General features: G+C 35.6%; 1 protein-coding gene across 6 annotated transcripts in view; it reads left to right on the top strand.

Moving 5' to 3' along the window:
* Nucleotides 1-24,234, top strand: part of FOCAD (focadhesin) — a 325,099-nt gene that overhangs the window by 117,042 nt on the left and 183,823 nt on the right. For 5 of the 6 annotated variants that reach the window (XM_034967226.3, XM_063594464.1, XM_063594462.1 and 2 more), the window contains 3 exons: nucleotides 22,000-22,104; nucleotides 22,528-22,629; nucleotides 23,145-23,275. In XM_034967226.3, coding sequence (XP_034823117.1) covers nucleotides 22,000-22,104; nucleotides 22,528-22,629; nucleotides 23,145-23,275 — 338 coding nt within the window. The remainder of the gene's footprint in view (nucleotides 1-21,999; nucleotides 22,105-22,527; nucleotides 22,630-23,144; nucleotides 23,276-24,234) is intronic. The other variant, XM_063594465.1, reaches the window with a different exon arrangement.

Raw genomic sequence — 24,234 nt, 5'->3', positions numbered from 1 at the left:
TTTTCTAGATATACAATCATGCCATCTGCAAACAGGGACCATTTGACTTCCTCTTTTCCTAATTGAATACCCTTTATTTCCTTCTCCTGCCTGATTGCCCTGGCCAGAACTTCCAACACTGTGTCGAATGGGAGTGGTGAGAGAGGGCATCCTTGTCTTGTGCCGGTTTTCAAAGGGAATGCTTCCAGTTTTTGCCCATTCAGTATGATATTGGCTGTGGGTTTGTCATAGATAGCTCTTATCATTTTTAGATATGTCCCATCAATACCTAATTTATTGAGAGTTTTTAGCATGAAGCGTTGTTGAATTTTGTCAAAGGCCTTTTCTGCATCTATTGAGATAATCATGTGGTTTTTGTCTTTGGTTCTGTTTATATGCTGGATTACATTTATTGATTTGCATATGTTGAACCAGCCTTGCATCCTAGGGATGAAGCCCACTTGATCATGGTGGTTAAGCTTTTTGATGCGCTGCTGGATTTGGTTTGCCAGTATTTTATTGAATATTTTTGCATGGATGTTCATCAGGGATATTGGTCTAAAATTCTCTTTTTTGGTTGTGTCTCTGCCAGACTTTGGTATCAGGATGATGCTGGCCTCATCAAATGAGTTAGGGAGTATTCCCTCTTTTTCTATTGATTGGAATAGTTTCAGAAGGAATGGTACTAGCTCCTCCTTGTACCTCTGGTAGAATTGGGTTGTGAATGCGTCTGGTCCTGGACTTTTTTTGGTTGGTAAGCTATTAATTATTTCCTCAATTTCAGAGCCTGTTATTGGTCTATTCAGAGATTCAACTTCTTCCTGGTTTAGTCTTGGGAGGATGTATGTGTCCAGGAATTTATCCATTTCTTCTAGATTTTCTAGTTTATTTGCTTAGAGGTGTTTATAGTATTCTCTGATGGTAGTTTGTATCTCTCTGGGGTCGGTGGTGATATCCCCTTTATCATTTTTTATTGCATCTATTTGATTCTTCTCTCTTTTCTTCTTTATTAATCTTGCTAGCGGTCTATCAATTTTGTTGATCTTTTCAAAAAATCTGCTCCTGGATTCATTGATTTTTTGAAGGGTTTTTTGTGTCTCTATTTCCTTCAGTTCTGCTCTGATCTTAGTTATTTCTTGCCTTTGCTAGCTTTTGAATGTTTGCTCTTGCTTCTCTAGTTCTTTTAATTGTGATATTAGGGTGTGAATTTTAGATCTTTCCTGCTTTCTCTTGTGGGCATTTAGTGCTATAAATTTCCCTCTACACACTGCTTTGAATGCGTCCCAGAGATTCTGGTATGTTGTGTCTTTGTTCTTGTTGGTTTCAAAGAACATCTTTATTTCTGCCTTCATTTCATTATTTACCCAGTAGTCATTCAGGAGCAGGTCATTCAATTTCCATGTAGTTGAGCGGTTTTGAGTGAGTTTCTTAATCCCGAGTTCCAGTTTGATTGCACTGTGGTCTGAGCGACAGTTTGTTATAATTTCTGTTCTTTTACATTTGCTGAGGAGTGCTTTACTTCCAAGTATGTGGTCAATTTTGGAATAGGTGTGGTGTGGTGCTGAAAAGAATGTATATTCTGTTGATTTGGGGTGGAGAGTTCTGTAGATGTCTATTAGGTCTGCTTGGTGCAGAGCTGAGTTCAATTCCTGGATACCCTTGTTAACTTTTTGTCTCGTTGATCTGTCTAATGTTGACAGTGGGGTGTTAAAGTCTCCCATTATTATTGTGTGGGAGTCTAAGTCTCTTTCTAGGTCCCTAAGGTCCTGCTTTATGAATCTGGGTGCTCCTGTATTGGGTGCATATATATTTAGGATAGTCAGCTCTTCTTATTGAATTGATCCCTTTACCATTATGTAATGGCCTTCTTTGTCTGTTTTGATCTTTGTTGGTTTAAAGTCTGTTTTATCCAAGACTAGGATTACAACCCCTGCCTTTTTTTGTTTTCCATTTGCTTGATAGATCTTCCTCCATCCCTTTATTTTGAGCCTATGTGTGTCTGTGCATGTGAGATGGGTTTCCTGAGTACAGCACACTGATGGTTCTTGACTCTTTATCCAATTTGCCACTCTGTGTCTTTTAATTGGAGCATTTAGCCCATTTACATTTAAGGTTAATATTGTTATGTGTGAATTTGATCCTGTCATTATGATGTTAGCTGGTTATTTTGCTCATTAGTTGATGCAGTTTCTTCCTAGCCTCGATGATCTTTACAATTTGGCATGTTTTTGCAGTGGCTGGTACCAGTTGTTCCTTTTCATGTTTAGTGCTTCCTTTAGGAGGCCTTTTAGGACAGGCCTGGTGGTGACAAAATCTCTCAGCATTTGCTTGTCTGTAAAGGATTTTATTTCTCCTTTACTTATGAAGCTTAATTTGGCTGGATATGAAATTCTGGGTTCAAAATTCTTTTCTTTAAAAATGTTAAATATTGGCCCCCACTCTCTTCTGGCTTCTGCTGAGTTTCTGCTGAGAGATCAGCTGTTAGTCTGATGGGCTTCCCTTTGTGGGTAACCCGACCTTTCTCTCTGGCTGCCCTTAACATTTTTTCCTTCATTTCAACTTTGGTGAATCTGACAATATGTGTCTTGGAGTTGCTCTTCTCGAGGAGTATCTTTGTAGCATTCTCTGTATTTCCTGAATTTGAATGTTGGCCTGCCTTGCTAGAATGGGGAAGTTCTCCTGGATGATATCCTGCAGAGTGTTTTCCAACTTGGTTCCATTCTCCCCATCACTTTCAGGTACACCAATCAGACGTAGATTTGGTCTTTTCACATAGTCCCATATTTCTTGGAGGCTTTGCTCCTTTCTTTTTATTCTTTTTTCTCTAAACATCCCTTCTCGCTTCATTTCATTCATTTCATCTTCCATTGCTGATACCCTTTCTTCCAGTTGATGGCATCGGCTCCTGAGGCTTCTGCATTCGTCAGATAGTTCTGGTGCCGTGGTTTTCAGCTCCATCAGGTGCTTTAAGGACTTCTCTGCTTTGGTTATTCTGGTTAGCCATTCGTCTAATTTTTTTTCAAGGTTTTTAACTTCTTTGCCATGGGTTCAGACTTCCTCCTTTAGCTCGGAGAAGTTTGATCTTCTGAAGCCTTCTTCTCTCAACTCGTCAAAGTCATTCTCCATCTAGCTTTGTTCTGTTGCTGGTGAGGAGCTGCATTCCTTTGGAGGAGGAGAGGCGCTCTGATTTTTAGAATTTTCAGTTTTTCTGCTCTGTTTTTTCCCCATCTTTGTGGTTTTTATCTACCTTAGGTCTTTGATGATGGTGAAGTACAGATGGGGTTTTGGTATGGATGTCCTTTCTGTTTGTTAGTTTTCCTTCTAACAGTCAGTACCCTCAACTTCAGGTCTGTTGGAGTTTGCCGGAGGTCCACTCCAGACCCTGTTTGCCTGGGTATCAGCAGCGGAGGCTGCAGAACAGCGAATATTGGTGAACAGTTAATGTGACACAGCATGTTTTAATATGTTCATCTAAGCTAGATAATATAGAATACAAGGTGAAAAGCGTTACATGGGATAAAGAGGGGGTTTTATAATGATTAAGTCAAATTTACAAGCAATGCCGTTGAAATTAGGAATGACAGAATTCTGTCTGATATTAGTTTTGGCCATTATCAGTTCAAGAAAGAAATAAAATTATGTGTGTAATTAGGGCTGGTCTCGAAACCGTGATCTCAAGTGATCCACCTGCCTTGGCCTCCCAAAGTGCTGGGATTGCAGGCGTGAGCCACTGCGCCCACCCTGGAATATACATTTTAATTGGAATTTAGGTTACAAATACAGTTATTGAGGCACTCATAATGCATAGGGAAGAGAGGCTATACCTTGTAAAAAGTCATAATAGGGGCCATTTTTTATTTTATACTTGACGTCTATATGATCTTCCTTGAGTATCATTTTTTAGCAAAGAATGGAATAAAATACATTTCTGGATGTGCTGTATTAGTTCTTTACTTTGTGAACCATAGTTTCAGTAGCAGTACTTTTCTGTTGTATTTCAGATTTAATTTTCTTGTTGGGGTGTCAAAGAAAGGCAGTCACACACAGTCACAATTATGCTGCTACGTGATAGCTGTAATTGAAATGATGGGTTATGATTTGGTGGATTTGGTGGGAAAAGTCAACCCCAGAATGCCTCAAGTTGGACACCTGTGTTAACTCCTTTACCAGAAGTGTCGAGTGCAGTCCCTTTGTCTGTTGAGCACACAGTGCTTCTACCTGACCAATGACAATTTTGAGCTTTTCACGATAGATGTTATAATAGACTCTTAGGCAAGTTTTCAGGACAGTTAATGTAATGAAGTTGGGCACTCAGCCGTTAATGTATTTCAAATGGGTAGACATGGCTACAAACTAAGTGGAGCCAGGCAGGTAGTTAAGAAGTGATTTGGGATGATTTCTACCTGGCAGGCTTATGGTATATTGATTGGACTTTTGGAAGCTGTGTCCTGTCATTCTTGCTTGTTACCATTTTTTTGTGAGAATGGATTACTTCTACATTGAAAACAATTTGTGTGTTTTTCCTTTTGTCTCTAAAGAAAACAAGCATGTAAATGTATATATATATGACTTGAATTTTATTGTATTAGAGAATCAAGTAGCAGTAAAGCTAAATAAGAGAAGTAAGGACAAAGTGTCTTTACACTTCCTTTTGAAGTGTCCTATAGTTATCCTGAATGTAAGCTATCTTCAAAGGGAATTTTTAGTAGATACAATTAGATTTATAATTCATGAAAGGAATTTCTCAAGGGAAACCATGTCTTACTTGTTTTTACCTCCTAGTAACCTTGGACAGTTCTTGGGCTTTGGTATGTGTGTTGTTGACTCAATTAACACATAAATATATTAGGTGTATCTACCTTATGTCCTAGAACAAATATTCTATTTTCCAATATTGTCATATGTTATTCAGACTAATAGATGAAACACTGTAGAGTCCAGGGACAGGGTTTAGGTTAGGTTAGATTGCAGTAAAATTTCATTAAATGAAATCCTATTAATTTAGAGCTCAGGTTAATTTGATATAGGCTGAATTAAAACATAAGCAGGTGTTGAAGCTACTGTTTTTAGGCAGTTTGAATTTGCTCATTTGCTTTAGCACAATGAATGTGGTGATTTCAAATGGTCGAATTATCTATTCATTAACATATCAGCAGGGACTGGTACTTGGTAACACTTGGCTAATTAGTTTGTTACAGTATATATGTGAAAGTAATAGAATTTTATTTCTTTGACATTTTTCTCTAATTCTGTATTGCCTCCTTTCATTATTTCCAGTAGTGTGAATTATTATTAATAATAATTATCCTGGTGACATTTTACTTTATATGTATTTAGTGTCAAATTGTGTTAAATTTTTAATGTTAGAGGTGCAGCTTGATCTGCATTAAGTGGACTTATCATGGAATTATCATTCAGCTTGAAATACTATAGATGCCTTGTTTTTAGGAAATGAGAGGATAGGTGAAAAGAAGAGGGAGGATTGCTGGGGAAAGTTGCTAGAGGGTTATGAGTGCCACCAGTGGCAGCTCCTTATCTCAAGCCTAGTGACTGGGACTTCAGCCTACCTTCTACCTGCCCCGTGTCTCTCTCTCCCCAGTCCAGCTTAATGTGTATCCCTTGTAGTTGGGGTGGACAAATGGATACAGTGAATTGGTGACTGCCTGAAAAATTGAAAAGGGAGTAATGGTCTGCTTAGTTGTTTTGATAGTGGAAGTGAAGGAGAGAGTACTGCAGTATAGGGATTGGCTTATATGGCTAGAATTTGTTGAAGTAAAAGATGTGTTAGTGTTCCCTTTGACAGAACATAGGGAACATGGGCAAGAGAACTCTAGGGGAATTGTTTCAAATCTCTTATGATAGGGCTGCTTAGAGGAGTGTACAGGACTCTGTTGAAAGAAGCAGAATTCCTAAGGGTTGTGGTCTGTTCTGTTAGAGAGTATCTCACCTGCATCAAGAGTCTAAAGAGAACTTAATCTTGCAGACTTGGGCTCCTTGCTATGGAGCAGTAGGTTAATCCCCTTGGGACCTGTTCGAGGTGAAGACACCCTAACTTAGTGTTGAAGGAGTGCTGACATTGCTCCCTATGGTGAGCAGATTCACAGATGGAAGTGGTGTGGAGAAGTCAAGCCTAGCAGCATCAATTAAAGGTTGTAAGGTTAAGGGGACCCCTGAGAATTCTGTCAGTTAACATTGTGGCCCTTTGCCACAGAGATTCTGAATTTAACCTTCCTAATCTCCTCAGTGTGGGAGTAAGAAATGTGGAGATAATCTCAAGTTTAGGCTTCAGTGGGCATTGATTGATAATGCCGAACCATTTTCTGTAGTAGAGATTGCCAGAAGGTGGGTTCGATTCACACCTTTTTCTTTGGTTTCCACTTTAAATTTTTTTTGTGTGTTCCTGAGGTTTACAAGTAGAAGTCTCAAAATTCACTTTAGCTTAAGCTTTCCTTGGTGACATCATATTGTCTTTAAAATTAATGATAAATTGATGAAATATCATGAAGCAAAAAAGTATTTGCGATAATCAAGTATGCCCATTCTGTTCCTTTTCATGTTTTTCCCCTTTGAGACAACAGTGGAATTTCACTAGCTTGATAGAGAATTTTTGGTGCCTGTTTTAAAGCGCTCAGTGAACATTTGATGAGTTCTTAGTTACTTTTTGAAGCCGGGGAGGGTTCAGACAATGGTCTGCAAAATTGCTGAAGAAAGTCCTGGAATCATTTTTAAAACAGTAGAAAAATGAAGAATCATGCATGCATATATTAGGTTGTCTTAGATCAAACCCTGGCTGAAGCTATAGTGACACATGCTGTTCATGAAAGACTTAATACAGTCCTTCTAATCGGATGAATTGTCTTGTTGTGCAAAAACTGTTATTACACTGTGTGTGAAACCAACCATGCTGCAGGGGGAAAAATTAAATCGCCTGACTGAGAGGTCACTGGTGAATAGTAACACAAGATCTATTACCGTTATTAGAGACTCTGGAGGACATTCACCCTTTTATGGTCTTTCAACTGCTGGAATGAAATATTTTAGCGGCAAATGACACCCTTCTGGGAAATCCTTCTGAAGATTCATTCTTTGCTGCTTGCATGTAGGAAAAAAAAATCAGTGGCGGGGGGGGGCGGTCACAGGGAAAAATCACATTATTCTTTTCAGATCACTTAAAAAAATTTACCTAATTTGATTTGGTTTGCTAACAATTGCCCTTAAATGTTTCCCATTACTCCCTTCTTAATCTGTGCCTATTAGGACCACACTTTATCTTTTGTAACATGTCATGCATGTTCTGTAATAGTTTCCGTAGGGAAATTCACGATAGCATGAAAGCCCAGACACCAGGGTGGATGTGGTTTATGTCGAAATCAAGATTAAGCACTTTAAGATACATGAAGTGAAAAGTCTACCTGCTTATTTTGTTTATTTTCTTTTAAGGGTCTTTGAATGCATGTAAGAAGGATTAGTGAATATATATTTTTAGTTCTGCATGGCAACCATCCTGAACAGTAAATATTTTAAGAAATATTTTCAGAAGTGAATGAATAACTATTGATCTGAGGTGAAGCTTTATAACACAGTTATTCAAGTGGGAACCAGAGTTCCTTTCCAATGGATTATATTCATTATAAGCTGTCAATCCATTTGTTATAGTTTAATACTACTCTGGAATTTTCTGCCTTTTTGCTATTGTGCTGTATGGTTGGGATTTGTTTTTGTGGGGACTAGGAAGAAACAAAGTGATCAGCAATAATATTGCAAATAATTTGGATAATTTTTTTTTGTTAATTTTGAGGTCAAATACCTGACTTTCTCTTCCTTCCATTATTTGATTTCAGCATCTTTCCCCCATTTCTTCTAAAGCTTTCTTATTTTATTGCCCAAAAGATATGGAACTGTTAACAGTGATGTGAATAAGCATATAAATTCTGTTAGATTTCTCATTGTCTGCTTTTGTTACAGGTATCTTGATGGGTTCATTAAAACATATCTGTTGAAATGGGGGTTGGGAAGACGAAGGAATAGGGGAAAGGGGATACGTTGTCAGAAAGAATAATACATAGATATTTGAGCTTCACCTGGAAATAAAAATAATTTTGTAAAATAGGAGGTAGAAACCCTTTGTCAGGTTGCTAATGAGAGGCTTGACCTAGCTGCTGCTGCAGCAGCATCTTTGGGGATGATGAGAGATGCAAAATGCACTGTTGCTAGGCAACTCTCTTGGCTGCCTTTGGAGCAGGTTCATATGTGCTAAGAGCTAATGAATCCTCCTGTCTGCTCTTTGAAACTGTTCAAAAGACAATGAAGACATACCCAGACATTTAGCATTTACAAGTACCTGGACCACTCTTGCCATGTCATTTACTCATTAAAAATTAAGTTGACCATTTAGTGTGTACCAAATATTGCTTTATTTTTCAAGGTAGTCCAAGATTTGAGCCCTAGTAAATATGTTTTCAGAAAGAAGCCCAATATAGATGACTTAGTGCTGATGGGTACTATTTAAATTATTCTATATGAAGTATTATTTTAAATTTGAATGCTTCCTGCCTTCTCAAATGGCAAGTTTTTGGAGCCTGCCTCTTTCGGCCTCTTAGACATTTTAAAATTATACCTGCATGCTTTTTTCAGCCCAAGGTTGTTATTTCTGAAGATGCTAGGAATCTGGAACCCAGAACTAATTTTGTAGGCGGCTTGTCGAAAATTCCTCCCTTCCCCCTCAAAAATTCTAGGCAGTAGCCATAAGACAAGCTACAGAACAAGAATTAAAACTTGATAAGGGGCATCCATAGATCAAATAATGAATCTAAGTACTTGTAAGATCCCACCCAACCTTTAATAATACCTTTCCCTCGGGGGCATTGTAAGGACTTAAAGATCCTGTACATGAAAAAACATTGTAAAGTACCATGTAAATGCTAGTTTTTTACATCGAATTCCATCTATTAATAATCATCTAAATTCAAGCATTTTCTGTTACTAGATTATGAGCTATTAGGTTTATTAATATTTTGGTAATAGATGGTATGATTATAGTGGAATTTATTTGTAACAGGATTTAGCCTATACCTGTTAATATTTTGGTTGCACTAATCTGGGATTTCTCTTAGTGTCATAGCACCCAGTATAATAACGTACGATAAGAGGCATTCAAGAAAGATTTATTGTTTAAAGAAAGTTGTGTAAACCTTCTGCATAGATTAAATTGAATTGGTTTATTTCTTGTAATATTTCAAAATATATTAAGAGATTCTGTTATAATTCTACAAATATGTTTTCCTATCTTTAAAATGAAAATAACAAAACAACCCACCTCATTAAATTCATCATGTGGATTAAATGATATAATCCAGAGTATAATACTGGTTTATAGTCAGTATTTGATGAAAGTTATGTATTATTAAAATTATAGTTGATTTTTATAGCTTTTTAAGTTCATTTCACAATTACTTATCTGCTACTGTATATTCCAGGAGCGGTGCTAGACTGTTTAGCTAGATGACATGTTCGTTGCCCCTCTGGGGCTATCATCATATTTTATTCTCCAAGTGCATCAAAAAAGAGACATTAATTATTATCTGTGTGTGTGTGCACGCGCCTGTTTTAAACAACATTTAGATGCAAAAAGGAGATAGAGAATAGTGCTGTTCAATAGAAGTAAAATATGAGCTACATACATAGGTTTAAGTTTTCTGGCAGCCACATTAAAAAGTGAACACAAATAGGTGAAATTAATTTCAACATGTTTTGTTTAACCCAGTATATCTGAAGTATTATTTCACTATGTAATTAGCATAAAAATTATTACTGAAGTATGTTATATATATGTATTTGTGCTAAGCCTCCCAAATCTGGTATGTATTTTACACCCACTGTACATCTTGATTCAGACTAGCTACATTTCAAATGCTCAGTGGCCATATAAAGCTAGTGGCTACTATGTTGAACAGTAAAGGTAGTACAAATTCCCAATGCTCACTTTTTCAATATAAATGTAAATATGTATTTAGAAGTAGTCTTAGGCTGGGTGTGGTGGTTCACGCCTGCAATCCCAGCACTTTGGGAGGCGAAGGTGGGCGGATCACTCGAGGCCAGGAGTTTGAGACCAGCCTGGCCGACACAGTGAAACCCTGTCTCTAATAAAAATAGAAAAAATTAGCTAGGCATGGTGGTGCACACCTGTAATTCCAGCTACTTGTGAGGCTGAGGCATGAGAATCGCTTGAACCCAGGAGGCCAAGGTTGTAGTGAACTGAGATGGCGCCACTGTATTCTAGGGCGACAGAGTGAGACTCTGTCTAAGAAAAGAAAAAAGAAAGAACGAAATACTCCTTATTGGTTTTACTTAGCTGGAAATAGTCTCACAGATTCTACAGTGAAACAGAAACCTAAAACGATTAAGAACAGGAGTTTTTCAAATGGGGTTTTCATGGTGATACTAAGAGCGCGATGGAATGTCTGACAGGTGTCTTTGGTGGCAGAAGTAGCCAGCCTCAATACCTATACTTTGTTAACGTTTTCTTCCTTTTTCAGTTATTGGTAAGTTCAGTTCAGCTCACATTTACTGAGTTCTTGTTATATTTATAGTCCTGGGTAAATACAAGAAGAATAGGGGCAGGTTTGCCACCTGTAAGGCATTCACAGGCTAGTGTGTGTGAGAATGAATAACTGTGACCCTAAGTATACTGGAATAAAGGTGTGCATAAAGTTAGAGTGACAAACAGTACTTCGAGTATTCTTTGCCTAGAAAGGGGCAGACAATTACCTTATTATCCTTAAAGATTATATTTTATGGGTGTGAATATTCTCTGTGTGTCAATAGTTGAACTATCAGGTTGAAAAAAGGAGGAACATACAGGAGGTTCAGTGAGCAGGAGGAGGGAATAGATGTGCCTTGAAAAATAAGCTGATCAGGAAGGCAGGGGAGAAGCATGACTAGACTTTCTCTCCTGGCATCGACTCATCTTTGGGCAGAAAATCTGTCCTCTGTCTCATTCTTCCACTGAGCCTTTGCTGCGTGCTGTGGCCGGCTTAGCTACTTCCTACTCTGCTACCTACTAGTTCTATGTCCTTTGGCCATTTAACATCCACTTTAGTCCTATCATTTTTGCTGAAAGTAATTTTTAGTAAAATAACATTTTATTTTACTGAAGTAACATTCTTTAAATCTGTAACATATAATAGTAATATGTAAAATATCCAAGCAATGAAATAGTATGTACAATATTCATATATTCCCCCAAAAAATGTATACACAGAAATGTACACAAAAGCATTACGTTGCACATGTTTCTTTGTAGTTTTTCACTTATCAAGATGTTATGGCCATTTTACCACATTTATGCAGATCTAACTCATGGTTTTTGGAGGCTGCCGGTGTTCACAGCATATCAACAATTTAATGTATGTAACTGTTTCCCTATTGATAGACATTTAAGTTTTCCAAGGTTTTGTGGTTGTTGCGTGCATCTGAGGCCTTCTCAGTCATCTCAGCCTTTTAGAACAGCTTTGTCCAAAAGAACTTTCTGCTATCATGTGAATGATCTATAATTTGTGCGGTTTTATGTGGTAACCACTAGTCACATGTAACTATTAAGCCCTTGAAATTTGGCTAGTGTGACTGAGGAACAGAAGTTTTAATCGTATTTAATTTTAGTTAATTTAAATTCAAATTTAAATTAATCAAATTGATTAATTTAATTCAATTGATTAATCAAATTAAAATAGCCACATGTGGCTAGTGGCTACTGTACTGGGCAACCTAGCTCTAGAATCTCTCTCTTCCTCTGAATAATAAAAATCAATCATTATCTATGCTGTTTATTTTGTATACCTCAAAGACTATCTTAAGATGTTTCCTTGTTCTTTTGTCTTACTTTTTGTCTATAGAAATGATTTTTTATACTTTTAATCTTTAAAGTTGAGTTCAAGTTATTCAGTTAATAGTGCTTGAGATTATAGTTGTGAGTTTCTTAACTAGGCTGTGAACCACTTGAGATGGGAGACTTTCTTTTGTCAGTTGTGTCATCAAAGCTTAACACAATCTCAGTGTAGATTTGGCCCTCACATATTTTTGATGGCTGGATATGTAACTCATAAGAGAGTTTTCTGTTTATTATTGATGCTGGAATACTCTAGAAGTTATTCTTTTTAGAAATCCTAAAAACCATTTTTTTCTTAATTGCCACTTTCTTTTAAACCAAAATGTGGAATGATCCTGGTTTGGGGGTCCCAAAGATGACTAACACGTTTAGTTATTCTCTAAAAGAACTCACAAGACTCAGCATAGAGCTGTAACCATGCTTAAGATTTATTACAGTGAAAGGATAGAAAGCAAAATTAACAAAGGAAAAGGTTCATGAGGGAAAGTCAAGAAGACATCAAGTGCAAGCTTCCTAGAGTCCTTTCCCAGTGAAGTCACACAGGGTGTACTGAATTCCTTCAGCATTGAATGATGGCAACATGTATGGGTTCTTTGGGAAATCTGCTATTTTATTAAACCCCAAAATATTGAATCTATCTAGCTTAGTTACATAGTTGCTTACCTAGATGAGCTATATTTAATAATATCTAATTGTTGGAGAGATTTCAAACTCCTCCTTCCAACTCTGGTGTAAAACACATTACCAATGACAGACATAGTAGTAGAAATTGCACCTAATTATACATTATACTTTACTTATAGGACATTGGCTTTTAACTTTTATTTGACTAGTCAGACTGCCAAAGATTTAGAGCTCACATGGCAGAAATGTGTAGCTACTTTTGTCCAAGAAGGAAATTCTATGGATACAGGAATTCAGTCACTATAGTTATCATTTATGTAAGTTTCAGAATGTTAGCAATGGATATAACTGTTGATTATATTCCTTTTTTCCCTACTGGTAGTTACATATTGGTAATGTAGCCAACCATTACATCATGATTTAAGTTTTTCTTATACTGTTTTCTAAATAAATAAGTTTTCTGACTCTGAGAGATAATAGTCAGATGGCTAATGAGACTCACCTGGACATAAAGTTCAGGCCAGGAAGGGTCGTGGTTATTTTCTTCTACATCAAACCCCTCAAGTGATATGATATTTGACTTTATCTTATTCTAGTCTGCAGTATTTCCTGTGTCTTTCCATACTTGAACCTCCTGTATTGCTGACGTTATTTTCTACATACTAGGAAATTTATACCTCAGATTCTGATGATGTTTATGTTTTTGGCATCCTAGTAACCTTTATTGGGTGGGCTAATTTTTCTGATTCTAAGTTAACTTGATCAGAATATATTTTGGAGTACCTTTATTGGCAGATAGTAGTCTTTTAATACTTTTTCATAGAATCAAATAATTGCAACATTATTATAAGATCCATTTGCTTATAGAATTTGAAGAGACAAGGAAATTAGACATAATTTGTACTCTAAAAGCATTTACAGTGTGCTGGGAACGAGGGACGCAAAGGTCTATAAGATGTCATCCCTGTCTTTGGTGTGGCTAAGTGGCAAGTACATGGGTTTTAGTGTTAGATTGCTTTGATACAGTCCGAAATTCAGTACAAGCTTCAGTTTTTCGTTTGAAATGTGGTGATAATCATGATTTTCTACAAAGTGCTTAACAGAATGTTATAGTTAGTCTTCAATAAATGCTAGCTGTTGTTATTCAAGGAATCAGTATAGATCAGATGCTCAAGCTGGATTGGAATAAGGCTAGAGTGATATATCACTATAGAAAGATTGTCTGGTTGGGGCCTTTGCTAGTTTAGATACATTTCTTTCCTTGACCTTATTTGACTCTTAAAGGTTAAACTTCAAGACTGTAGAATACTTCTTTAATTATAATGTTAGTATATAAATATAATTTGAATCTTAGAAGAGTAAGATTATACTGTTTACCTTTTTTTGTGATGTTGCTTACATGCCTGCAAATTCCTTATAAGTGGAGGAAATAATTACCTTTTTAGCACTTCTGTCAATAAACTTCTTTCCAATGGACTATTTAAATAATAAACATCATAAGTAAAAATGTCAAGTAATTGAGGAAGGTAGAATTAAGTAATGTTCAAAAGCTTAATCACTTATCATGTTATTTTTTGTAGAATGAATAAGTTTTAAAAGTCTCTTCCAATATTAAGATTATTAAGGAATTATGTTTCTGTATATATCATGCAAGTATATTTATTCTTATATTTTATGTTTTATCTTTTCAATTTAACTGAATACACACTATTATCTTACCATTCTTTTAAAAATGGCAAACACACTTGTATATATAGAATTTAGATCAATTTTTCCTCAGGACAAGGGCTTATGCAAAGATGAGTGAGTCAGCATTTGTTGAATCTAAGGCTATGAGTAAAATGTGAACTAAGAATACACTTTTGTAATTCAGGTCTAGTTTTATAAAACATGACTCTGAAAAGTTAAAAGCAGACACTGCTTTGGAGTTTTGCCTCTCACTTTCATTGGCTAATCATATCTTGAATTATTTCATTCCACTGATAACTTTTTCTATTTATACTAATTTATTACTATGTATCTCATATAGTAATAAAGTATGAGCTATCATATTTTTTAAAAAAGGAATAGTTATAAACATTATATATTGTCTCATCTTCTAACCATGATGAATAGTAACAAAGCCCTTTTTTATTTCTCATAATTTAAGTAGATAGCACTACTTATGATTTTCATTATAGAACTGTCTGAAAAATTATGCTCTTTTTTTGCAGCCTCATGAAGTGTTGCCAACGTGTATGTTTTTTTCTGAATCCAGAGTTGAGTTTTTGTACTCTGTTTTTTATATGCTTGATTTCACTGAGATGCTGGTTTGTGTCTCTCCTGCTTGTTTTTTTCTTTATGTTTTGTCCAATTTATGGGGTGAAGACTTGCATGATGGCTCTTTGTTTCTGTTATAGATGGCTTGGAATCTTATCTTTGCTGTTACTCTGCCAAGGTAGAATGGAGGAGTGAACTGAGACATAAACTCCTATCCACATTTTGCCATCATCTAACTTTATGGTCTTTTTGGGCCTCAGTTTAATCTTCGGTAAAATAAAGTTGTTAAACTAAATGAAGTTGATAAGATAACTTCTGACTCTTAAAAAACAATCCCAGGATTTTTTGTGTATGGTAAACACATAACATGAAATCTACCTTAAAAAATTCTAATTGTACTGTACAGTATTGTTAAGTATATGAATATTTTTGTACGGTGGATCTCTAGAACTTTTTTTATTTTGCATGACTGAAACTCTATACTCATTGAACAGTAGCTCCCCACTTCTCCCTCCCCACCTGTCTGGCAACCACCATTCTACTTTCTGTTCTAAGAGTTTGACCACTTTAGATACTTCATATAAGTGGAATAATGCAGTATTCGTCCTTCCGTGGCTTATTTCACTTAGCATTGTGTCCTCAAGGTTCATCTAAGTTGTAGTATATGATAGAATTTTTCTTTTTAAAGACTAAATAATATTCCATTGTATGCATATACCACACTGTGTTTATCCATTCATCCTGGGATGGACATTTAGGTTGTTTCCATCTCTTCAGTATTATGAATAAAGCAGAAATGAATGTGGGAATGTGAATATGTCCTCAAAATCCTGATTTCAGTTCTTTTGCATAAACAACCTCAAGATCGATCATAGAGTAGATTAAAAAAAATTTTTTTTGAGGAACCTTCATGCTGTTACCCATAGTGGCCACACCTTTTTTACATTCCCACCAACAGTGCACAGATTTTCTAATTTCTTCACATCCTTGTCAACACTTCTGATTTTTTAAATAATGTTAATCCCACCAGGTATGAGGTGACATCTCATTATGGTTCTAATTTGTGGTTGGAAAGGGTACTTAGTGTGATTTCAGTCTTAAATTTGTTAAGACTTGTTTTGTGATCTCACATGTGGTCCATCCTAGAGAATGTTCGGTGTGCACCTGAGAGAGAACATGCTGTTGCTGTTGGGTAGAACGTTCAATGTGAGTTTGTTAGGACCATTTGGTCTACAGTGTTGTTGAAGTCCTCTGTTTTCTTATTGATCTTCTGTCTGGATGTTCTATCCATTATTTAAAATAGGATATTGAAATCATCTACTATTACTGTATTGCTTTCCATTTTCCCCTTTGGTTCTGTCAATGTTTGCTTTATATATCTGGTTGCTATGATGTTGGTTGCATATATATAATTATCGTATTGTCCTGGTGAATTGACCCATTTATCATTATATAATGTCCTTCTTTCTCTCTTGTGACGATTTTTTATATGGACAACCTTGCTGTCTTTTGGTTACCATTTGTATTAAATATCTTTTCACTTTCAGCCTGTGTGTGTCCTTAAATCTAAAGTGAGTCTTTTGTAGACGTTATTATAGTGGGATCTTGTTTGGGTTTTCAGAATCCACTGTATGCCTTTGATTGAGCAGTTTAATCCATTTACATTGAAAGTACTTAGTGGTAGGAAAGGACTTACTATTGCCATTTTGTTAATTGCTTTTGTCTGTCTTATAGCATGTTTTTGGTCCCTTGTTTCTTCTCTTGCTGCCTTCTTTTATGTTTCATTGATTTGATAGTGACACTTTGATTCATCACTCATTTTCTTTTCTTTTTTCTTTTTTTTTTTTTCTGAGATGAAGTCTCACTCTGTCGCCCAGGCTGGAGTATAGTGGCACGATCTTGGCTCACTGGAACTTCCGCCTCCCAGGTTCAAGTGATTCTCCTGCCTCAGCCTCCCAAGTAGCTGGGATTACATATATGTGCCACCAATGCCCAGCTAATTTTTGTGTTTTTAGTAGAGATGGGATTTCACTATGTTGACCAGGCTGGTCTTGAACTCCTGCCCTCAAGTGATCCATCCACCTTCGGCCTCCCAAAGTACTGAGATTACAGGCATGAGCTACTGTACCCAGCCACTCATTTTCTTTTGTGCATGTTCTATGTGTATTTTTTTTATGGTTGCCATGGGACTTACATCAATATCTAACAATATTTTAAGCTGATAACAAGTTACATAAACTTCAGTCACATACATAAACTACTCTTTTACTTCTCCCTCCTTTTTATGTTACCAATGTCACAAATTACATCTTTTTAATAAAGTTCATCCATTTACATGGTTTTTTTAGTTATTTATACTTTTGCCTTCTAAACCCTATACCAGAATTAAAAGTGATTCACGCACCACTGTTACAATATTATAGGATTCTTTGTTTAGGTATTACCAGTAAACTTTATATTTCCATATGCTCTCATGTTTCTGTCTGGAGTCCTGTTTCACCTTGCAGGACTACTTTTAGTATTTTTTGTAAGGCACGTTTAGTGGTGATGAACTCTCTCAGCTTTTGTTTATCTGGAAATATCATTATTTCTCTTTGGTTTTTTTTTTTTTTTTTGAGACAGTCTCGCTTTGTCTCCCAGGCTGGAGTGCAGTGGCACAACTTCAGCTTGCTGCACCCTCTGCCTCCTGGTTCAAGCAATTCTCATGCCTCAGCCTCCTAAGTAGCTGAGATTACAGGCATGCACCACCATACCCAGCTAATTTTTGTATTTTTTTTTTTTTTTAGTATAGGTGGGGTTTCACCATGTTGGCCCAACTGGTCTCGAACTCCTGATCTCAGGTGATCCTAACACCTCGGCCTCCCAAAGTGTTGGGATTACAGGCACGAGCCACTGCACCCGGCCTCTCCTTCGTTTTTGAAGGATAGTTTTACCAGATATAGTATCCAGTATCTTGGTTGGCAGTACCTACCCACCCACCCCTGCCCACTCCTTTCAGCACTTTGAATATATTATTTCACTCCCTTCTTGCTGGCAAGATTTCTGCTGAGAAATCTAGTCATAGTCTTATAGGGGCTCCCTTAACAGTCCCATGATTATAAATTAATTTGTTTATCAAGGAACTTAAACTCTGGAGGAGGGAAGAGAAAGCATTGAGTTATATGAAGCCAGATCTTGAGACAGTCAATTATAGGACACTTACCAGCTTCTTTTATATTAAAGGCGAAATCTGAGCATTCATTGTATTTTCAGCCTCTGAAGGGTGGTATAAGATTCAAGGTTAGGAGGATCAAGAGCTAGTAATTACATCTCAAGTAAATACATATTCACAAGGAAATAATTAATAATAATAATAAATTAGTCCGTCTTTTATGCAAAATTATTTTCCACAGATGTCTATCTATATCTGTGTTTTCCTAGTGAAACAGTCCCTGTTTTATTTTTTCCATTTAATTGGGGACTTAATTTGGGCTATTATGCCTTGAGAACTGTATTAAGTCTAGGATTATTTACTGTAAACATTTCCTTCTTTTTTTATTTCTGAACTGGCCAGAGGAAAAGACACACCCTTACGTGCTTTTTTTAGGGCCAAGTCTCATAAAGGAACTGTGTACTCTTAGACATAAATACAGTACTTTATTTCTCCCCTGACAGTATAATTATAGCATTTGTTTAAAAGTCACACAACTAAATACACTAGTTTATAAAATGTCACTAAATATACTCATTGCCCTTCTAAAAACTAAGAATCTGTCATTGTGTCTTGGTAGAAATCTTTCTAGAAGGGGATAATGCGTTGAGATCACTGTAAGCCAATTTAAGATAACCTTCTGTTTTTAATTAAAATGGGAACTGAAAAGTCAGTTCAAAAATTTGTCTCCTTTCATTTGCTGAAAGTGAGAGTGATAGAATTCCTGTTCCAATCAAGTCTCTGCACTTGTTAAAAACATCATACATTTTGGCTGTCTGTTGTGAGATCATAGCTATTATATGCACAGCTCCACATGCTGCTGTGGTATATCGTGGTCAGGGTCATTAATGAATTAATGTTTAATTGTCAATGTCTTGGTGGTAAAGTTAAGAGGATATTTTTTCCTTTTTGAAATTGAATTAAAATAGATGTCTTCGAAGGTTAGAAGGAACAGGCTTTCTAAGAATAGAACAGATAGAGAAAATGAACAAATACAGTGGGCCCTTGATATTAGCTGGTTTTTCATCTGTGGATTCACCAGCTGCAGACAGAGCATATTTGGGGAAGAAAATAAAAATAAGAATTTAGCAATAAAGATAATATGAATAAACAATATAGTACAACAACTATTTACATAGCATTTACATTGTTTTAGGCATTATAAGTAGTGTAGAAATGATTTAAAGTGTATGGAAGGATGTGCATAGGTTGTATACAAATACCTATACCATTTTATATAAGATGCTTGAGCATTTCTGGATTTTGCTATCCATGGAATGGGGTGTGCGTATCTGTGTGTCTGACCATCCTGGAACCAGTCCCTGTAGATACTGAGGAATGACTGCTGGACAACAAACTTTTGAAATATAGCATATGGCAAATAAAATTTTTTGGCATTACAGTTTGTGCTATCAAGTAAGTGCTTTGCTTATAGTAGATATTTACCAAATAATTTTGAATTGAATTTAAAAAACCATTAAAATATAATTTACATCTCATATAATTCATCCATTTGAAGTGTACAATTCAATGGCTTTTATTATATTTACAGAGTTTTGTAAACATTACTACAACGAATTTGAGAACATTTCATTACCCCCGAAGGAAACCCCATGCCCATAAGATGTCACTGCCTGTTTCACCCTCCCTGACCACCCCCTGCTTCTTACTTCCTCCATCCTAGACAACCACTAATCTACCTTCTATCTCTACATACAGCCTTTTGTGGCTGTTTTTTTCTCTTACCATAATGTTTTCAAGGTTCATCCATGTTGTAGCATGTATCAGTACTTCCTTTATTTTTATGGCTGAATAATATCCTGTTGTGTGGTTATATTGTATTTTGTTTATTCGTCAGTTGATGGGCATTGGGTTGTTCTGGGCATTCTGCTCATATAAATGAGATCGTATAACATGAGGCCTTTTGTGGCTTTTTTTTCTCTTAGCATAATGTTTTCAAGGTTCATCCATGTTGTAGCATGTATCAGTACTTTATTTTTATGGCTGAATAATATCCCATTTTATGGTTATACTGTATTTTGTTTATTCATCAGTTGATGGACATTGGGTTGTTTCCACTTTTTGGCCATTGTAAATAATGCTGTTCTGAAAATTCATTTACAAGATTTTGTGTGGACATATGTGTTCTTTTTTCTTAAGTAGATAACTAGGAATAGAATTGCTACATCACATGGTAATTCTATGTTTACCTATTTAAGAAATTGATAGAATGTTTTCCAAAGGGACTGAACTACTTTACATTACCACGAGCAGTGTACAAGGGTTCCAATTTCTTCACATATTCGGCAACACTTGTTATTGTCCATCTTTTGATGATAGCTTTTGCATCATGTGTAAGGTGGTATCTCATGGTTTTGATTTGCATTCCATCATGTCTCATGAAATTGAGCATATTTTCCTGTATTGGCCATTTGTTTATCATCTTTGGAGAAAGGTGTATTCAGATCCTTTGCCTATTTTAAAACCTTTTTTTTGGGTAAATTATTGGGTTTTAAGAGTTCTTTATATAGTCTGGGTACAAATCTCTTATTAGCTATATGGTTTGCAAATATTCTTTCCCATTCTGTACATTGTCCTTTCACTTTCTTTATGGTGTCTTTTGACGGACAAGCATTTTTACGTTAATGAAATTCATTTTTCCTTTTGTGGCTTGTACTTTTGTTGTCATGTCTAAGAGCTTAGTCTACCCCAATGTTACAAAGACTTAATCCTATATTTTCTTTAAGAGTGTTATAGTTTTGGCTCGTACATTTAGTTCTAAAATCCATTTTGAGTTAATTTTTACATGTTGTATGAGAAAGGGGTCCAACTTGATTCTTTTGCATGTGGATATCCAGTTGTTGAATTCCAGCACTATCCCTCCGAGAGACTCTTCTTTCCTTATTGTTTTTTTCTGGGGATCCTTGTCAAAAACCAATTGATTATAAATATAAGTATTCATTTCTGGACTCTGAATTCTATTTCATTGATTTGTCTTTCTAATCTTATGCCAGTACCATACTGTTTTGATTACTTTAGCTTTGTGGTAAATTTGGAAGTGAGAAGTTTGAGTCTTCAAACTTTGTTTTTCTTTTTCAGGATTATTTAGGGTATTTAGGGTTCCTTGCTTTTACACATGCGTTTATGATCAGCCTCTCAATTTTTGCAAAGAAGCCAGCTGGAATTTTGATAAAGATTGCATTTAATTTCAAGATCAATTTGGGAAATAATGATGTCTTAACAATGTTATGTCTTCTAATCCATGAATGTATTTCTTTTCACATTTTATTGTGTCATGCATAGAGATTGAAATGAGGACTTAGAGGGAAATTTTTGTCCATTGGCTCCTTTATAGTACACTGACTTCAGTTACTTCTTATTGGAGTAACCTAATTGAATGTTTCATTATGTGAAATTTTATTGTTTACATATCTTAAGTGTTGGCTGTTCATTAGAACTTTACATTTCTTTGAGGCAGGATATATCTTTTTATTTTTTTGAGACAGGGTCTTGCTCTGTCATCTAGGCTGGAGTGCAATGGTGCAATCATGGCTCACTGCCACGTTGAGCTCCCAGTGTTAAGTGATCCTCCCACCTTACCTTCCCAAGTAGCTGAGGCTACAGGTGTGCACTATCATGCCCAGTTAATTTAAAAGTTTTTTGTAGAGACAGGGTCTTCCTGTGTTGCCCAGGCTGGTCTTGAACTCTTGGACTGAAGCAATCCTCCTGCCTTGCGTTCTCAAAGTGCTGGGATTACAGGTGTGAGCCACCATGCTTGGCAAGGCAGGGTGTATCTTAACTACTATTGTATTTCTCAGAAGTGATGTTATAGTTATTCAATAAAAGCACTTTTCGATTGGTGTTTGGCAGCTAATTATAAGTGGTAGAATACTAGTGATACTATGAAATTATCATTAGCAAGTAATAGCTAACTGATATATTCTAAGTCTTCCAATTCATTCATATTCATATTATTCCTCTGGAAAAAAAGAGATAAATATTCCATTATATATTACTTTTTTGTAACAAGGCATATTTAATATATTTTAAAAATTCATTTTAGGTGCCAAATCTGATTCCAGTTTTGATGTTCAAATTGGGAAGACCACTGGAACCTATATTATATAATGATATATTGTATACTTTACCTAAGCTTGGTGTTCACAAGGTTAGTATGTTAATTAATTTAGTTGGGGAAAAAAGTGAGTCATGAATAATACATGGAATTCTTTTTGGTATTATGAAATTTTAAGCCCTAAATTTTGCCATAATCACTACTTCTCTTGTTGAGCTAGGAGGTAATATCTAAAGACAAAAGTATTTATTACAATATTTAATAATTAATTGTTTTAAATTACTTAGTATCCAAGTTTTCACTTTGGCTATTCTCTGAGATTAGGTCCTTATGTCCCCAGGATTGTTATCTAGCCCCTCCAACGCTATTTTTCATCCTCTAAGAAGGTGGGTAATATTGCAGCAAGCTTTCTTCTCAGTCTTCATTTTATAACAAGGGGTTTAAAAATGCTTCTGGTAACCTCGAGGTTGTCTGCATTCAAGTTTATGCAACTAGAGTTTCTTCAATATTTTCTAGGTGTGTATAGGACAAATTCTACGAATAATACAACTACTTGGAACCACACCACGACTAAGAGCTGTCACTTTGCGCTTGCTGACATCTTTGTGGGAAAAGCAGGTAATTTCAGATATACACTTGCATGAGTATTAAATATGTTCCTTTCACTGAAGGAAAATAATTATGTCATATATGGCAATGCTTTGGTTTAGTGGTATTAATGAGTGGCATCAGTGATTGCATTGAAAAAGTTTTGATTTATTGTGATGCATTTGTAATGCAGTTAGTTAACTTTCAGAGAAATTGAGAATATAAAATCTCATTTCTTTATTTCTGAAATGTATCTTTCCATTTGCTTGAGAAAGTAATGGAAATATAGTTATAAATGATTAGAGCCTTTGTAATTAGGGTGAGATTTAGCCACTTTCTTCTTGTTTTATGAAATCAACAGTACATTGGTGTATAAGAAAATCCCCAGTAATCACTATGGCAATCTTCTCTGCTGATTAGAAGAACTACAGTATAATTTGCAATGCAAATGGAGGATTTGGAGGTGAAAATGCTGAGTAAAAGGAAGATAATGATTATTCAACTCAAGTTGGGAAACTACCTTTTTTGTAAAATTGCCTTCGTAGGACCGAGTCTATCCTGAACTGCAGCGTTTCATGGCTGTGTCTGATGTATCTTCTCTTTCGGTGGGCAAGGAAGTCCAATGGGAGAAACTGATTGCAAAAGCAGCATCAATCAGAGATATATGTAAGCAGAGGTATGATGTCATTAACTCTTAGGAATGTATATCATGATATATTATTTTGTATTTAATTTTTTAATTGCAAGCAAGAGGCAAGAAAAGATAGGCAGAGGATATATAAGTACTAATAATTTTTTAACTTAAGTTTTCTGATTATAAAATGTAATAATATTGAACAATAGCTTTGAGAAGTATGTCTTTTCTTTTCAGAACTAGTCTTGTATCTAGGTTTGTAGGATATCGTTTTCTGATTAATAATTTAATATTGCAGTAAAACATGTGATGTTATGTTTTCTATTTTTCTGTATATGAATCCCTGAAAACTACACAGTAGACTTTTGTCATAAACTATTCTTTCGTGTATTCTCCCTTTGTTTAAGTAGGGAGATAAGTAGTTTTAATGGGGAGACCTTATTTTTGGAAATGGAATTATTTGTAATTATAACAAGGAAGAAAATGATGATGAATTTTTATGTATGCTGTAAGCTTTTAGGAAAACATAAAGAAATTAGGAAGATGACTCTGCTGTTCTAGATTATGGATTAATAAACAGGGTGGAGGTGACAAGACTGAAATAATACAAGTCAAGCTCTACCATATCCAAATTTTTTTTCTTGCATGTGGTAAGATAAAAATGTTTACAGAAGAAATAGACTTGATGCATTTGAAACTGTAGTCCTGCAGTTTCATTTGTTGATCAGCCACTGCGTTGAATTCCTGGTAACGTCATTCTCAATTTTGTTAATGACAGCAGTGTGAATGCTACTCTCTGAAGCTGTGCAGTGGGTTGGCCCAGATGCTGATAACATGGATGATTCCTGTTTCAAGTAAAATTTGGATCAGAATATACAGAAGCTAAGCCCTAGCATTTTTACCTCTTTTCTAAGCTTCCATCTTTTAGCAACACAACAATGACCTCAATGTAAAAGTTACTAAAAAAAAAAAAAAAAAAAAAGGAGTTACATGTGTGTAAC

The sequence above is a fragment of the Pan paniscus genome, chromosome 11 (genome assembly GCF_029289425.2).
Source record: "Pan paniscus chromosome 11, NHGRI_mPanPan1-v2.0_pri, whole genome shotgun sequence".
Lineage (NCBI taxonomy): Eukaryota > Metazoa > Chordata > Mammalia > Primates > Hominidae > Pan > Pan paniscus.
Note: the sequence above shows the minus strand (reverse complement) of the source record. Positions and strands in the feature narration are given on the sequence as shown.